At 42.3% G+C, this 18614-nt stretch overlaps 1 protein-coding gene across 1 annotated transcript in view; it reads left to right on the top strand.

The window, feature by feature from the left end:
* The window catches only part of SUMF2 (sulfatase modifying factor 2), a 175501-nt gene that overhangs the window by 56495 nt on the left and 100392 nt on the right, over positions 1-18614 (top strand). Inside the window, exon 2 of the mRNA XM_086954575.1 lies at positions 9951-10107. Within this exon, the coding sequence (XP_086810701.1) occupies positions 9951-10107 (157 nt within the window). The remainder of the gene's footprint in view (positions 1-9950; positions 10108-18614) is intronic.

Genomic DNA, 18614 nt, shown 5'->3' with positions numbered 1-18614 from the left:
CCCGAAGTAACGCGAGCAAAATATTTTCTATGGTATTTAAATCGATGACGTTTGTACTTGTAGTATATTTGGTGTCCCATTTCAATGTAATGTATAAAGAAGAAATTGCATAGGCCCCATAAAATCTTTGTGTGTGCTCAATAAGAATTATGTTTGATTTGAGAGAAAAAATGATGTAATTATTGTATTTTATCTCTGTTTTCCACAATGAATTCATGTTAATTAATGACATAAATACAACAATATGGGCAGTCAGGGTGATAAAAGTTTCTTTAACGGGTACTCAAATAATGTTTGATTGGAATCGTGGTCTACCAATTTGATAATGATTGTCAAATGCTGCCCTCTGGTGGTTGGTAACAGACTAGACAATATCTTAATTTGCTTTTCTGCTCATTGTATATTTTACCTAAACCACTTCTACACTGACCATGCATCGGTGTTTAACTCTTTCTGTTCATACCTGAAAAAATGTAATCTAAACCAGTAAAAAGAAGACATGATTTACAAAGACTATGGCCTAATGGTTTCTTTAGTTCCAAATTCAGTATGGTAATTGAGTGCGTTTGTCATTATTATTTCTCAATGTTTCTTCCGCTGGATGTTGTATTTTTTCCCAAACTTGAATAGTCGTAACATGTCAGGTCGAATTATGAATGTGAAATGCAGGTCATCTGATATTCTTAGCTTGCCCTTTAATTTGCCAAGTTACATTACATACATGTAATGTAAACATTAAGCAGAACTATCAATTCTGACAAAAACGTTTGAGGATGAACAATCTGTGCAAAATTTCAGTTCAGAATTCTTCATTGACCCACTCGTTGTGTCACATACATAGTATTCCTTTGCTTTGACTTGTAACTCACAATGGGTCACACAGTGCAAGAACGATATTTAAACTCCCTTCTGGTTAACAAGACGTGATGCGTTCTTCTTCACCACGTTCAGCAGTCTTCAATACTAATGACCTTTTTAAAATGTCTTTATCTACTCTTAGTGCATCATGGCCTTATATCACATTTTCACCTGTTGCACATGGTTGTTGCATTGGGAATTAATCCGTTTTTTCATCTTTTTTCCCTGGATTTTCAACTCTATATATTACATCTTAAACAGCAGGTCTTTTACTATCGAATGAAGTCGAGACCTAAAAAGGTCATGTTCAAAAGGTGAAAGTAAAATTAGGGCTAGTTAAGTGTCTATAATATGGTTTAAAGGGCCTGGAAAACGGGATTGGTTCCACAGATATAAATGCGTCCGAGACAGCCCATTACCCTTATTTTATTCTTTCTGCAAGATTTGTCTGCCTCTATCCCAATACTATTAAAAAAAGCACAAATGCAAGCTGCCAACACGTTTACGGCTATTGCTTGGTTATATAAAAATTCTCCCAACTACGACTCACCACGGGTTCAGCACCTGAATCCCGCTATTGCAATTAATAAGTGTCCTGTGCAATCCACCTCCGAGATCCGCCGCAATTAGGTCTCACTGGAATCCAGACAGATAGATTGAAGATCATGGAGGGAGCACCAAGAATAAAGTCACACTCTGTTAGGTAAAGTCTTTTCAATATTTTTTATTCTTCTTTAGTAATACAGATGATAGGACAACAGCCAACGCGTTTTGTTCCTTTCAAATGAACTTCATCAGGGCTAAATATTATAGGTGAAAGGATCCGTAGTATCGAACTTTAAAAAGATCCGAATATATAAACAATAGAAGAGCCCACAATAGGGGTGAAGTTGTAGTAAACTCCAGCCAAAGTAATCAGAAAGTCTTGTTTGAAGCAGGTGCTCTATTATTCTCTAACCACAAACAAGACTTTCTGATTACTTTGGCTGGAGTCTACTACTACTCACCCCTATTGTGGGGTCTTCTATTGTTTATACATTCAGATCTTTCGATGCTTTGGATCCTTTCACCTACAATATTTAGCACTGATGAAGTTCCTTTGCAAGAAACGAAATGCGTTGGCTGTTGTCCTATCACCTGTTTTACTACAGAAGAATAAAAGATATTGAAAAGATTTTACCTTACAGAGTGCGACTTCATTCTTGGTGCTCCCTCCATGATCTTCAAGATATTGCTTGGTTATATGTATAGGGCTGGTATTTAAAAACAGATGAAGATTTCTTTTTGATATTATCTTTGATCACAGGTTTTTTGATGAATTGGTTGTGGCGGAGGCTCCTTGTCTCGAGGAAACGTTTCACCATCGGACTCCGTTCTGTCTTACCTCTGTAACTGAGTTCCACAACTCTGCAAGCAGTCTACTTTTTTTATGTTGAGCCAAATTGGGGCTTCATTAGTGTATGTGAGAAGGAATGAGAGGCAACTCTCTTCAGGTGTACAGAGCAAGAGCATGGAACAGTCTTCCCCGGGACCTACATAAGATCCCATATTTGAAAATATAAACGAGAGCAACTTTATGGACATTCAAAATACCTTCATCCTGTTGTAACCGTGTTTTTATTTCCTTTCCCATATTGCTGGTTGTGTGGGTAATATTTGCCCTGTTTTTTTATTTTCATTCATCCATAGCCTGACAATCATTTTGTTGGCTTTGTATGGTTAAAGATTGTTGATTTAACAGCTGCTGATTACACATCCTTAGCTGAGTCATTCTGCAAATAAATAGTGTCTGTCTTTACCACCAGCTTTAGGCGTGTAACCCATTCCCACCCAACTCCCAAAGTGTGAGGAATGTATTGGCTTTGTGCTTTGTAACTCACATTTGCTTGCTTTATTTTTGCTGGCTTTGTTTTAGGCGTCTCACGTTGTCCCTCCTGTGGAGCATAACCTGTTCACCACCTCTCTGGCTGGCTCCTTGTATTCTTCCACAAGTGCTCACTTTCTGGGAACTAATTCTTTCTTTTTCGTGAGGCTCTCCACGAGAGTACATGTGTTCAGTGGTCTCCCTTGTATGCTAGTTCACAGCAGCAAATGTGCCGTATCTCTTGTCTCATTTCTTCTGCTTGACTAAGTCTACTTATCTCGACCACTAACAATTCATCAATATAGTATGCCGTGAGGACAGTGTTTTGCTTACGAGCTTGTTTATTGTGGTCTGTGCTTTTTTTTTACCAAAAGCATAACTTAAATAATCTCTTACTCATATTCATGCCCATGCCATAGGCACTGTAAGTAGGGGATCGGGGGAACCGAAGAACCCCCATAATAAGCATGCTGGAGTTCAGAAGTCTAATGAGCAATAAAAGGCCTTTAGATTTTGTTTTTATCTTGTATCATTTGGTTTGCATTCAGAGACAGAGGTCAAATGTCAGGCTCTGCTTTGACAAATTGCGGTTTATTCCTTTGATAGGGAAGTTGGTGTTTTTACTTCTTTCTCTGACTGCAGAGTGAAAGGATTTATGTGACAATCTTGCGGGGTACTAGGAGTGTGAAAAGGCTGTAGAATCGTGTTTTTCCTAGCATACAACAAACATGAATTGCCTGTAAAAAAAACTGTCTAATGATTCCAGCACCACTGGCGCATAATTGTAAACTCCTGCATGAGCCTTTCTGGTACACGTCTTTTCAACTATCCTGTTTCTCACAGGCTTTGGAGGAAGCGGCATACTGTAATCTAAATAGCATGTGTTCAAATACATGGCGAGCAATTTATCAGCTTTTACTGCAGCACTGAGTGTTAACACACACTTGCTAAAGACTAGAAATGAAGCATCTATATTGTGTTATTTGTAATTCACATCTTAGCAAAATGTTGATATATTTTATTAGGATCAGCTTAAAACAGCACAATGATACATTCAGAGGACCTTTCACAAGTATAATCAGGAGCAATAACGGAAGTATGTGCACAGACATTGCAAACAACTATTAGAAGAACCACCCAATATGCTTCTTTTATCAGTAGCACTTACAGGTGCAAGTTTTGGCAAAGCGTGAGGGTTTTTGTCAGAGTTTTTATAGCACTTGCTACCTTAGCAGAGCCTGTTTATAAGCATTCCTAATTTCCTAATATTTACAGATGAGAGACCAAGGGAATAAGGAGATTGTGAAGCCTTAAAAATGACTATCTTTGCACACTTAGCTCGCTAAAGGTAGTGCTAGCAACCACAGAAGGCTTGTGGTAGAGCGACATCAACTCAGATACAGCATAGCAGAGTATTCTTATCCCTTTTAGAGAATAGGCTCATAATTTAAAGAGCAACATGTAATGAAACCCTTAAATAACTCCACGACTCTCACTTTCCACATCATGTACGTCATTCACTCCACCTACTTTACATCCACCTGTCCCTTAACCCTCCTCTGCTGGCACCAATGATGCCCTTGGCTGCACCACAGACCACACTTTTGCTAGTAACCATAGTATACAGCATTATTAAAAACCAGTGGCAAAGCCATTAGTTCCCAAAGGCAAGACGTACTGATTTTGCCAATGCTTGCTGTCATTGAGATCCGAGACTAGTTGGACCCTGTGAATGACATCAACAATGACATCCATAAATGCACCAATTCACATTGATGAATTTCTGTGCACAATTTAGTGCTGCGCTCTTCTTAGGCAGTCTCTCTTAAGCCCAAGTTTGAGAACATTGGTACATTTGCCTTCATGAAATAGGTGTTTGAAGAGGCTCCTTAAACAGGACATTGATTGCTTTTAACTGAGACATCAGATTACTGCCTACACTGCCAGTTGTGTGATGCACTGCCCCTGTTGAGTTTGTCTCACCAGCATGGATGGTAGCTTTGAGGCTTGAAGACACAGTCTTGGGTTGCATTCAAAATTAAAAGATTTAGGGATTTTTCTTTTTACGGGTAACTTAAACCTATAATTGACAAAACTAAAAGAGATTTTCAGCAATGGACACTTTTAAACTTATCCTGATGGGTGAGGATACAAATTATATAAATGATTCCACTTTCCAATTCAAGATCTATCTTTACCTTAATAACTTTCATGGTTTCCGATTGTGTATGCGGCGGTGCCAGACTTCATGTAAAAGGTTCTAAGTTACATACCTCATCATTTGGAATTCTTTTGGATTGGCATGCTACCCACTCACAGGAATACACTGTTATGGGTTACAATGGAAGGGTCCATCCTAAAATCTGATTTGGATTGAGCAATTTATTGTACGAAAAGATTGAAATTCACACATTTCACTAATCCTATTATTTATTCTTCACAATTAGCATGGTAGAAACCACGTAGCCTTATGAACATTCATCTTCGTCTCCATTACGAAGCTCCACTATGGGATAATGCTGACATTCTACATAAGGATACTGAACTCATTTGGCCTCTCTGGATTAATCATAAAATATATAGAATATCGGATGTATTTCTGTCGTCTCTTTCTATCCAATCATAAATCTGTTTACACCAGGAATTCGAATTGCCTTCATCATACTTTACAAATATATATATTTTTATTTGAAAGATGACAGACAAATTCGCTGTTACTCATACAATTCACATTTTGCATCACATTAGGTATCAAGTTCAGTTAGACTCACATATTACACATTTTGCTTCACATCTCTGTTCCTTCGCACCTCCAATTCCACCACAGGCGATACACAGATGTCTCTCCTATACAAGTTCCATTTGGACCATTTCCTCTCCCACTACTTCCGGCACCCCCTTGCAATAAACACTTCTTTCTCAGCTATCATGCACCTATCTAGCTCCCTCTGCCAAACCGCCACTGCAGGTGGTCGTACTCCACCCCATCTCCTAGCAATTTCCCTCTTAAATAGTGTGAAACCTAACATTACAAACTGCTGTTCTACCTCCGTATGATCAGTCGCCTCCCATATGTTGAGCAGGCCCAGTCGTGGCATCAAAGTAAGCTGCTTCCCCAGCGTGGAGTGCATATGTGTCGTAATTCTGTCCCAACGGCTCTGCACCATCGGGCATTCCCATATCGTGGTAAAATGTGGCTGACTGCTGGCAGCCCCTTAGACAAAGATCGTCTGGCCTAGACCCAATCCTCGCAAGAGTGACCCCATTCAGATATGAACGGTGGAAAATACGAAGTTGAATAAGGCGGAATCTAAGCGTGATGGCAGCCTCTCTGGGAGACATTAACGCCTGCCTCCAATCCTCTTCCTCAATTGTCCCTACGTCCCCCTCCCACTTCTCCTTAAGCTTCCCGAAGGAGTCAGACACATTATTACTAAGTTTCCTATAAGTGAGGGAGGTCGCCTTGGTGTGCAGCTGCCCGTCCAGCAGACGGTCCTCCAGACGGGACGACTCTGGTATATCCACACATCTAGGGAACGCCGTCATCAAAGCATGTCGTATTTGTAGATAGCGAAATACCTCACTGGGCGCCAATTGGAATGCCTTCTGGAGCTCCTCGAACCTAAGGATTTTACCTTTCTTGATCAAGTCGAGATACCGATCACATCCCATTTATCGAATCCCGGGTATTGGCAAAGCATACCTAGCTTCTGGGAATACCACAGCGATGTCATTTTGGTTAGCCTGCCCGTCCAACCCAGAAGAGAATTAGCTAATTTCCATGCCTGCAGCGTGTGTTGAGTGGGACCTACAAAATGCGTCTTCGTATTACTATAGTAAAGTGCCCCAAGGTATCCAGATCTATCTATCTGATCTCTATCCAAAGCACATGCTGGATCATCTGGCTGGGCATAGAGCCACCTATTCAAGTCACCAGTTGCAAGGCTCAGTATTACAGCCGTATGTCGGGTAACGCAATGCCCTCATCATACCATCCCTTCATCAATTTCCGAAGCGCCATCCTCGGGTCCTTCCCATCCCATAGTAGCTTACGCACCTCACCTTCCACTGCCGTAAAATAGGCATCTAGAACTCTATACGGACAATTTTGCAGAATATAGAAAAACCGCGGAAGGGCGAGCATCTTCAAAAGAGCAGCACGGCCAACCAATGACAATGATCTCCATTGTTGGACGTCAGCACGCAACCGTGCCAACAAGGACGCTAAAGTGCGACTATGGAAGAGGGCCGGATGCGGCGTGATAAAAATTCCCAGGTATCTAAAACCGTCATCGGAGACCATTAAAGCGCAGTCTTTTGTAAGACGTGGGGTCTGTCCACGGAGCACATACAACACTGATTTGCCCTTATTAATCGCTTACCCAGAATCTTTCCCAAAGTTTGTGAAAATATTAGGGACCATATGAATGGACCTATATGGGTTTGCAAGATACAACAATATATCATCTGCATATAGTGATATTCTATCTTTGCAATCGTGGGACCATCTCAGACCCTTTATCATAACATCATGCCGTATCCAGGCTGCCAAGGGCTCCAGCATAAGCGAGAACAGCAATGGCGACAAAGGGCAACCCTGCCTGGTGCCTCTTTGGAGGGAGAACTGTCTGACCTGCCCAAGAATGTCCATATAAAGTAGCCGTATCCACCGTATGAATTTAGGGCCTAGTCTTGCTCTTTTCAGAACTTCAAACATGTATGGCCATTCAATCGAGTCAAACGTCATGGAGGCATCAAGGGACAGTATGACTGCATCCTCTTCTATATATCTCTGACGCGCCAGAACGTTATGAAGCCGACGGATATTTAGTGCCGAATTTCTCCCCGGCATAAATCCAGACTGGTCCGGGTGCACAAGGGAGGATATCACTGTTCCCAACCGCGCGGCGAGCACATTCGCCAATACCTTTGCCTCTACGTTAATCAGTGAGATCGGTCTGTAAGACCGACAGTCATCCACCGGTTTACCAGTTTTATGTATCACCAAAATGCTTGCCAGCTGCTGATCTGGTGGTAAGGCTCCCCTTTCCCAGCTTTCCTGATACATTCCTCACAGGTGCGGGACCACCTGGGAAGCCACTGCCTTAAGAAATTCTACTGGGGTACCATTGGGCCCCATCGCCTTCCCAGATTTAATTTGACCAATGGCCTTTTGAATCTCCTCGTCGGAAAGGTCCTCCCCCAGTAGCTCCCTATCCACTTCTTAAAGAGTCGGCACGTCGCATTCTGCCAGCAATTGACGTGAGTATCCGCGGTGCATACGGCTGAGGGCGCGTATACTGTTTCGAAATAAGTAGCAATGCATCTGCTATTTCACCTGGGCGGTAAAGAACTTCCCCACACTGCAGCGTCAATCGGAGCACCCATCTAGCACCTTGCTCCTTCCTTTGCAACCAAGCCAGCGTCTTTCCTGCCCTATCTCCAAGCTCATATAGCCTGTGGTGGGTAGCCTCCTGTTTTACCAACATATGTTCACCAGCCTTTAATTTGTATTCCTCCTTCTTGAGCATCAGGCTATGGAGTGCCCCGTCTGAAGGATGTATCGCATATTCCGCCTCAAGCTGTTTAAGCGCATCCTCAAGCTGTTCTAAAATCTCACGCCGTTTCGCAACATATTTCACCTTCAGCGACCGGGCATATCCCTTCAGAACTACCTTGTAGGCCTCCCAGATCGTCTGTGCCAACTCTACTGAGCCCACATTTTCTTCCATAAAGTATCCGGTCTGCACGCCGAGCTCCTCCCTGATATCTGGTATTTTGAGCAACCATGGGTTGATAACTATAGTTCTACTCTGCTGCCTTTCCCCATGAGTAAAGTCTATCCCTACTGGGGAGTGGTCTGATAGGCCACTGGGATATGTCCTAGGCCGTCTGAAGTTACCAACTGAGGCCATGTAACGTTAGAAAGTAGTCAATCCGGGGAAGGCTGCCATGCACATTAGAGAAATAGGTAAAGTCTATAGGAACACCTTGTAACTCCCGTCCCCCATCTGAGAGATCCAGTGCCGTGGTAAAGTCTGCCATAAGCTCATTGGTCCTCATGCCCCGCCGTCTTGCCTTCATGATACTTTAACAGTTATCTTCAACTTACCTCAGCCCTTGCTCTTAGTAGGACGAAAAGTCCTGACATAACTTCTCACTCTCCTATTGAATGTTATATTCATACTTGGTAGCATTTTAAAGGCACAGTCTCTAGTATATATTCCTTTCTGATTGATTCCTCATTCTCTACTGAAACTTCCAGTAATTTAAAATCATGGTGGTCCACACGCCTGAAGATAGATTTTGAAGAAGAGGAGTAGAATACTAACCTAGACAGTTGTAACAAAGGACTTGGGGACTCTCCCATAAATTTCACCTACTTAAAAATACTACATCGTTGGCTCTGGTCCCCGTCTAAATTGCACTTCGCTAAACTGAGCCCTGACTCTTTGTTGGCAATGTAAGAATCCAGAATGTTTTGTTCATATTTTGTGGGAATGTCCCAACAGTCATACATTTTAATTTCAGTTTGAAAATTATTTGAAAACACATTCCTTTATTACAATCTCTTTCACAATGTTTGTCACTTTAACATGATATTTCAGAGTTATCTACCATGTCTGGTCATGCCTTTAAATGGCTTGCTAACACTCTTAGTTAGGCAGAGATTAACATTCTGCATTTTTGGAAGTCCAATGTTGTTCCGAATTTTCATTCTTGACTTAAATGTAAATATTACTTTATTTTGTGTTTTGTTTGAATACGCATGTTTATCTTTTGTTGTATTCATTGTTTGTCAAGGCTTGAAACAGTGATGATGGTATTGAACCTTATCTTTTGTTCTTTGGTGTGTTTTTTTTCTTCTTCTTTTCTTTCTTTTCACCGTCTTTTATTTCATTCTCTTCTGTTTCTCTTATCACTATTGCATATTTTTTGTATGCCAACATGCCTCACTGTTTTAGGACTGATATATGCGAGTTATTCAATGTTTTTATACTTTTGAGAAGAAACTTTTTAATAAAGATTGGAAAAAACGAAGACACAATCTTAACTTCTCATTTCTTTTCATTGCCAGGTTTTTCACTTTAAATACTAGACTATCACATTCTTGTATGTATTCAGACTTTGAAATGGCATTGTCACTGCCCCTAATACAAATGTATTTCCCGTTTGCACATATATAAACGCTCTTACGCAATAAGTAATTTCAAAACTTTTCTTATAGCATCTGATAATGATGACCTCACGGTGCAGCTGCCAGGAGGAAAATTTAAAATGGGAACCGACTCCCCGGACAGCAAAGATGGTGAAGGGCCCATCAGGGAAGTGAAAGTCAAGCCATTTTCCATTGACAAATATCCTGTAACCAACAAGGATTTCAGGTTAGTACTTGAATCATAGTATTTTCTGACATAAACATCACCAACAATGTTAAAAAGACGTTCTCACGTTGTAAGACTGATTGTAATGCCCCCACACAAGCCAGGGCTGATTTTGATGCCATACATGTCTGAAATCCCCACAAAGCCACCACTATTTGCCTTTCAGTTACTTACACACAGGTCTAAAATAGGAGTGAAGGTCTCTAATTTTTGATTTTTGAAAATGTCTTTATTTTAATATTCTTTTTTTCTTGAGCAAAGCAGACAATTTAGCATATTCTTAGGAACAGATATTTGTGCATGAAATGTGTGTCCATTGTATGTAGGCATTGCAAATGTTCCTTATTTTTAAGCAGCTGCTTAGAATATTAAAAATCACATCAGAGTCTTATTGTAACAGTGTGCAGGCATCTTTAGAGATTTTACTGTACGGCCAAGACGCACATAGGAATGATTGAACTTTAAAAATTCTATAGCTTAACCTCTTCTTCAAAGTTTAATACATAGATAGATGGCAGTAAAATGCCACTTGACTTTGAATATTTTCCATTCTCCGTCTTAAACCTTGTCAAGCTCAACTCTCTGCTCTCTTGGGTGGAAATATATTGAAACCGTAATTTGACTGCCCGTTACTATAAACATCTTTGTATAAAATGGACCTTCTCTACATACACACCCCGGTATGGTGAAATGATCAAACAGGTTGGTGAAGCTATCTCACATCAAGCATTAACTGTGTGTATTAATCTTGCACTAATGTAAGGTGTGTTTTTACTAACCTGTTACATTGTGGGATTACAAATAAATTGGAACATAAAGTTGATTTCCCTTGTGTGCTAGAACTAACATACAACCCTTGCAGCACCTCCCCTCCCTTTTGAGCTGACCTGAGAACTGTTATTGGATTATTGGTTATTGGAGCCATGGAAGCAGAGCACACTCTGAGAATATTCTCACTGCATGAATACAGATGTAGCTACTTTTTGAAGTGAGCCAGCATAATAATAATAATAATAATAATAAAACGTTTATAAAGCGCCTGGCTGCACAAAACTGTGTGTCCCCGCGCTAACTGCTAAACAAACCAGATCCAGAGGATTAGTGTCATGGAGCTCATCAGACGACTTGCTAACTAGGGAACAAATGAGTTTTTACTTTCGCCCTAAATCTCATTTCAGACGGTTCCATCCGCAGGTGGAGTGGAAGGGCATTCCAATATTTTGTGGCCAGATAACGGAATGATTTACCTCCCATTTTAGCTTTTGTAATTTGGGGAAGTTTAAGTAACATCATGCCTGATGATCTTAAGTCTCTGGTCGGACGGTGGATGGTAAGAAGACTTTTCAGGAAGTTGTGGCCCTTGTTATGAGCTATACGGTGAGCATAGCAAAGGGTCTTGAATCTAATTCTCTCCTTAATGGGGAGCCAATGAAGTTTGGATAAGGCTGTTTTGGCAGAAGATTTTCTTGAGAGACCGAGCACCAGTCGGGCTGCTGAGTTTTGTACACATTGAAGCTGGTGAAGGCCCTTTTGGCTGAGACCTATTAGGATGGCATTCCCATAGTCTAAGTGAGGTGTTATCAGGGCATGGACTATGGTTTTTCTAGCTTCGATGGGAAGAAGATCAAGTATCTTTCGGAGGACTTTTAATATCCCAAAGCACTTTCCTGTTATTTTATTAACTTGGGTCTTGCCGGAGAGGTTTGGAGTCCAGCATGACACCTAGGTTTCTAACTGTTTTTACAGGACTAGGCAGCTTTCCCAGTTCGCTGGGCCACCATGCGTGAGACCATACGGAGACTTCTTTCCCCACCACCAGTACTTCGGTCTTGTCTCCATTTAAACGGAGACAGTTGTCATCCATCCAGGTGGCTACTGCCGACATACAGTTTGAAAAATTGGTGGCATGTTCTCTCCTATCCGGGGTCAGCTTAAACATCAACTGTGTATCGTCAGCGTAGCTGACAATGCCCACCCCAAAATCCTCTACAATGTGTGCCAGGGGTTCCATATAGATGTTAAATAACGTAGGGCTCAAACTAGAGCCCTGTGGAACCCCATGGCTCACCCTGCGAGGCGATGATCTGAAGGGTGGACAATTTAGCTGGAACGATCTGTTGGTTAGGAAAGATTGAAGTCAGGCAAGTGCTGGGCCCCTTACTCCCATGTTCGAGAGACGAGACAACCGCGTTGAGTGCAGCACGGTGTCAAATGCTGCACTAAGGTCCAATAGGACCAACGCTGCTGTCTCGCCCTCGTCCACTATCCTCCGAATACATTCAGTGGAATATAGGACTGCTGCTTCGGTAGAATGTCCTGGTCTAAATCCCGATTGGGAGGGGTGAAGGAGGGCTTCTTTCTCCAGAAACTCCATTAGTTGTTTATTTACTACTTTTTCTATAATTTTGGCACAAAACGGAAGAAGTGAAATTGGCCTTAAATTTTGAAGTTGTGAAATGGGAATGTTGGGTTTCTTTTTTAAAGGCATCACTTGAGCAGTTTTCCAAGCTTCTGGAACGTAACATGGAAGGATAGGGTGATCATGTAGCTGATTTGATCAATTAGAGTGTTTTCCATAACTTCCTTACTTTTTTCTGGGGAGCACACATCGATGGGGGAGCCTGAATGTATTCCCTTAATAATATTCAATAGTTCCTGTTTATCTGGCGTAGTGAACGTGGTGAGTAAAGATTTATGCGTTAGGGAGGCTTTATTATCTACATTGCTGTTTACAGGAGTTGTGGAGTTTGTAAAAGTGGCATGAATTTTTTCCACTTTTTCTACAAAAAAGTCAGCGATTTGTTCACATATCTCAGTAGAATATGTATCTTGAGTGTCTAATCGTGTTGGGGTTGTGAGTTCTTTATAAACGCAAAACAATTCCTTCATAGGATTGCCTGCTTCCTCAATTCTGTTTTTGAAATGATGACTTTTCTCTACTCTGACCATTTTCTGATATTTTTTTAGTTCAGTTCTGTAGCTTTCCTTGAGTTCAGGTGCATAATTTTTCCTCCATTTACGCTCTATTGATTTGCATTGGGCTTTTGCTATTCTAAGTTTCTCTGAGAACCATGGGGCAGTTTTGGATTGTATAGCTGGAGGTTTGGTGGTCCAAGGAGCGATTTTATCTAGTGCTGTTCTTATCCGTAGTTCGTAATTGTCCCATACCTCTTGCAAGGAGTGATCTATGGTTGGGGGTTGCTCTGCTAGCATACTTTTGAAGAGTTCCGGGGTGAATTTTTTCCAGTTGCGGCGTTTATGAAAAGGGAGTTTTGTGGATATGGTTTTTGTAGGTTCTTGTATTATCTCAAAAGGCACCATGCTATGGTCCGACCAAATTAAAGGAATTGGGGGAAAGGTCTTAATTCCCTCCCAATTTGCAAAAATCGGGTCTAAGAGATGTCCTTGTTGATGAGTAGGACTAGTAGAGAGAAGTTTTATATCTACAGATTTAAGAGCGGTCGCTAAAAGTTGTGCTTCTCTGGAATTCGTATCTTCAAAATGAAGATTCAGGTCGCCTAAGATAATAAGCTTTTATATCTGATTGCCAAATGGGTGGCTGATTCAATAAGTTGACTACAGAAAGGAACCGCAGTTCCTGGAGGCCGATAAATAAGTAGACCTGTGATTGTAGTAGTGGGTCCTGATTTTATATTAAATATACCGCACTCACTATTAGTTATGGTAGATTTTGTAAAAGTGCATTCTAACTCTGCTTTACAGATGAGTGCAAGTCCACCTCCACGCTGTTTTTGTCTATCGATTCTCAGAAGACTATAATTGGGTGGTATAGCTTCTAGAATGTCAGGGGAGGATGATTCTTCTAGCCATGTCTCGGTTAAAAACATGGCGTCTAGATCTTCCTTTTGTAATAGGTCATGGATTTCCATTTTGTGTTTTGTCATGGATATACAATTAAGCAATAACATCTTCAGTTTTTCTATCTTTCCTGAAGTTTTAGTTATCGTGGGAAGTGGCTGGTTACATAGATTGCAATGCGAGGGTATCAAATCGGGGTCTATAGTATGAGAGCAGGGTTGGGTTGAGTTCTTACCAAGTGTGAGGAGGTCTGTTTTTCGAGTAGTGAATTCGGTGGATTTTGCTTCCTAGGGCTGCGGTGTTTGTTTGATGGAAGGGGACATAGAGTTCTGTCCCGCGCCCGATCGTTCGCGGACGGGCGCAGACGGGCAGGACTCTGGCTCTGGCATAACAAACAACTTTCATTTTCTCCAAAGTAGTGGTTGGTAGAAAACAAAATGACAGTTTTTCAACTAAAGAGATGACTTCCATAGAGCACTGTGAAGGAAGGTAGGACCAATGCGCAACGAAAACATCAGAAAAGTTGTTGTGCCTTCTTTTGTTGCTCTGTTACCTGCACTTACATTCTTTGTGGCCCACAAAAATGAAGGCATCTTGTGCTTGCCGAGGCTATTGCAAAGATGTGTGGAATAAGTTTGAGTGCTGACGCGTGGTGATTGCGTCGCCATCATCATGACGTGCGGAAACCCTTATCAGAGGAGTTTTCAAGGGGCGTGGCCTGGGAATCTGACGGTAAGAGCTAGCTGAAGTTTATTTACAGCACAAAAGATATGGTGATCGGGGAGTGCACTCCAGCATACACGTCTGCACATGCTACACGCATTTCACATTTATAACTAACTTATAACGAATTCCAAAATCAAGCTTCTGCTGTTCAACGCAAATTACACATATTTCTGTAATGTCATATTTCGCGAGTCACGTGGGGCTCACAGATGTGGGTTAGTGAGTCAGGGATGGCAAAATATTTAGTTCTTTCAAGTTTTCACGTACTCTTATTCAGATATAGATCTGTGGGTTTTAAGCACATTTGCCCTGATTTACTCTTTCAATTGAGGTTAGTTTATCTTACAACCTCTACGATGTATGCATCTGCACGTAAGAGAACATATGTACTGAAGAATGCCGCGCCTTAGGCCTCCCATGCTCATCTCAGAGCAGCCGTTTAAGACACACCGTAAGTGGGTAGCCCAGCTACCAACACGTGACTCACTTCTGCAGGTGTCCTGTGTAATAAATAGCCCGGAGTGACTCCATACCAGACTCTATACCATCAGTTTGCTGTTTCCAAAGGTAAACTTTAGCAACAGCCTATCATGATTGCGCATCTGTGGTGGATTATCGTTCGGTTTTTTAGGTGTGTTTAAAAACATGGATAATGCTCCATGATGGCAGCAGAGCTCAGAACACGACCTTTACTTACGCTGGCTTTTAGGAACTAAGTAGGTTAGTTACATTAGTTTTAACATCCACGCCACGAAGCACCTTGTATACCGTATTTTCCGGCGTATAAGACGACTTTTTAACCCCTTAAAATGTTCTGGAAAGTCGGGGGTCGTCTTATATGCCGGGTATCAAAATTGACGGTATGTTTTACATAGCGCGGACTTCACCCGAAGGTGTCAGACCGCTTCTCAATTGAAAATGGTGCCGCTTGGGGAACTCAAGCACAAGAACGAAGAACGTAGGCGATGGTGGCACTGTGCAACAACACAATATCAGCCCCTCACCAGGCACTGTGGAAGTGCGTATCAAAAGTAAACCCACTGAAAGCGTCTTGAAAATAAATTACAGTTACGGTACCGCAGGCTGCTAATGAGCAGAGCAGAAGTACGGTACGGTAATTTGATCAGAACTGATGGCAGTCAACTACAGTCAACTACGGTAGCACAAGAACGAACGTTACGTAGGCGATGGTGGCACTGTGCAACACGATACCAGCCCCTCGCCAGCCAGAGGCAACTCAAACACTGCGCAAGTATCAAAAGCAAACAAATGGCGCTGTGAGCCCTACCTAGACTGCAGACGGCAGCTGCACACGCGCCTCCAACCGCTTGCACATCCCCAGGCAGACGAGGCGCTCCTCCACATGTGCTGATCTCTCTCTCCTTCCATAATTCTTACGCTCATCGGAAGGAGAGGAGCGTCAGTACCACATGATCTCCTCAGTCCATGGACATAGAAAGGGGACTGTAGGATGTTAGGAAGTGGGGGTAGTCTTATAGCACGAAACCTACATTTTATCAAGAAAAGTAGGGGGTCGTCTTATACGCCGGGTCGTCTTGTACGCCGGCAAATACGGTAGTCACAATTTTAAATAAATTCGCTAAAAGCCGTGAAGTCTTCTACAGTGGCTGTTATGGCACACCCTCATGCAACCCATGACAGCCCAATGAAGTGCACTGATGCCATAGATGTTGGTGTTATTCAGTGGGCCGCTCCCGCTTTGCCCTTTTTCATGATCTTGGCCTCTTCCAGGTCTCCTGCTGCACAAGCTGCCAGGAATTCGGCGGCTCCATTGAACCGCAAACGGCTCGTGAAGAAAGTAAACACGGACAACAGGATAGGGGTGGGCACAAAGTTAACGCTGACAACGGGAGGTATATTGGAGGTAAGTGAATATGGAGAAAGGGAGGGAAGTGGGAAGAAATTGAACATGGACAATGGCAGGGGCAGGGATTAAAGGCAACCCCAAATACGGTCATAGGGGGGTGGGAGCAAAGTCAACTCAGATGGCCTCCATGATAGCAGCAGAGCTCGGAACAGGAAAGCTGAGGCAAAAGAAAAAGTAGCACACGGACACAAAAAATTACCTCAAGATATAGGTAATTTGTAGTATCCATGTAGAAGGCCCTGTCGCCAGGGCAGGAACAAAATAGCCACTCGGTGTAACAAATTTACTCTACTTACCAATGAAAACTATGAAATGTAAAACGGCCGCCAAGTAACAAATGAAAAGCTGAGGGCGTTTGATGGGTGTGTTCAAACTCCATAGAGGGATTACCGCATGCCGCGCATGTGTGCTGCTACTAGGCATGACCTAAAAAAGGGCAATATCAGACCATGTCTTTAGTTTGAAGTGAATTATGTCAAACAGAGGTTTTTCATGGGTCAAAGAGAGATTGATGCATTTCAAACCTGCGCAAAAGTCTGAAATGACATCATCTCTAACCTGATATGCTCAAAGGTAATGTGAGTTATTGTAATTGGATTTTAACCAGTAAGAAACCCTGATGTGTGTGCACCCTTAATTAGAGTGGCGCAGTGTCCTATAGCCCCCTTTGACATCTTCAGATCTGACACTGTATGGAATGCTGTTGGACTGGTGCCAAAAAAACACAGCTAGACAGTAGCCTCCAGTCTGCACTTCCATATTCTAATATGTCTAGATGCCCATTATCTGGGCCAGGAAATTCAGCAGCACTTCTGAGGAGATTGATGCTAGCTCTCTTATGGGATTTTAAAGTCTGGAATGAGAGAGATCTGTGACACATACCTTCTTTCCCTACTACAATTACTAATTTATGTATACATATGTATGTGTCTTTTAGTCCTCTGGCCTTGGTGTAATAGAATTACTACAGGAGGTTAGAGTAGAGTCTAGTTTTTTTGGATTTTATTGTTTTGGGATAAAACCAGCTATTGAAATTATTTGAATCTAAAATGTCTTTATTTTTACTCTTATTATTCGCTGGATTTTAGCTGGTGTTTTTATTGTATTTCCTTTCATTCTAATTCATCAAATGATGTTACAAATAGTACCTAAAATTCAGATTAGAAATTGGTAATAAACCTTTCTTGTTGTGTGCACTAATTTCCAGATACACTGTATCTGAAGTTCCTCGCATCTTCATCTGAGTTTTTGCTAGCTATTTAAAATGTCTTATTCAAATGGAGCAACTCCAATATGAGTGGAAGCGAGAACGGATACCCACCTATGTTTTCTTATTGTTATAGTAGATGTCATATGGCCTGGTAATCTCATTGACTGGTTGATGTCATATGACCCGGTAATTTCATTGGCTAAGAAATCTAGCCATGGAGTGTCTTTTCCTCTAACAGGTTCACTGAATAAAAAGGTCATGACACAAGATCTAGAAGGGTATAGCCACATCTATCAATAACAAACCCCCCCTTCTTCAAGTTAGAAAAGAGTGGAAGTCACCCCTCTTTCAAGAACAGCCACCTCTGTTCTCAGGATGGAGAAGCTCAGGCATCTGACTGTAGCTATCTGTGCAGTGCTCGCCTGTGTTTCGGCTAAGTTAGCCTCGTAGAAGTGCTACGTTTAGACACACATACGAAGTTGCTGTCAGAGGGGCGTGGTCTCGCTGCAGATGAGGTGAGACACACGCATTGAGGGCTCCGACCAGCCGCCGCCTTACTTAGCCACTAGAGTGGTGTGGGGGCCACAGCGACGAACCTGTCTCGCCTACCTGGTCAGTGGAGCAGACGGGGCACCTCCTGGTGAGGGAGCATCTTGCTGGGTTGCTCCGTTGAGGTGCGACACCGACCTTCACTTGCCGCGGTGATCGAGCTCTGGCGGCCGCCATCTTGTCCACATCAGGCCCTGGACTATCTCTGTCACTGGTGGCTGTCGGGGCCCTGTTCATCGTCTGGGCCTGCTGGACGTCGCCTTCAGACCCCAACCTGCGGAGCGGACGTTTGGGACACCTGGGGTGCATCCGTCA

This window comes from Lissotriton vulgaris, chromosome 2_1, assembly GCF_964263255.1.
Source record: "Lissotriton vulgaris chromosome 2_1, aLisVul1.2, whole genome shotgun sequence".
Lineage (NCBI taxonomy): Eukaryota > Metazoa > Chordata > Amphibia > Caudata > Salamandridae > Lissotriton > Lissotriton vulgaris.
This window is presented reverse-complemented; position numbering and strand designations above follow the sequence as displayed.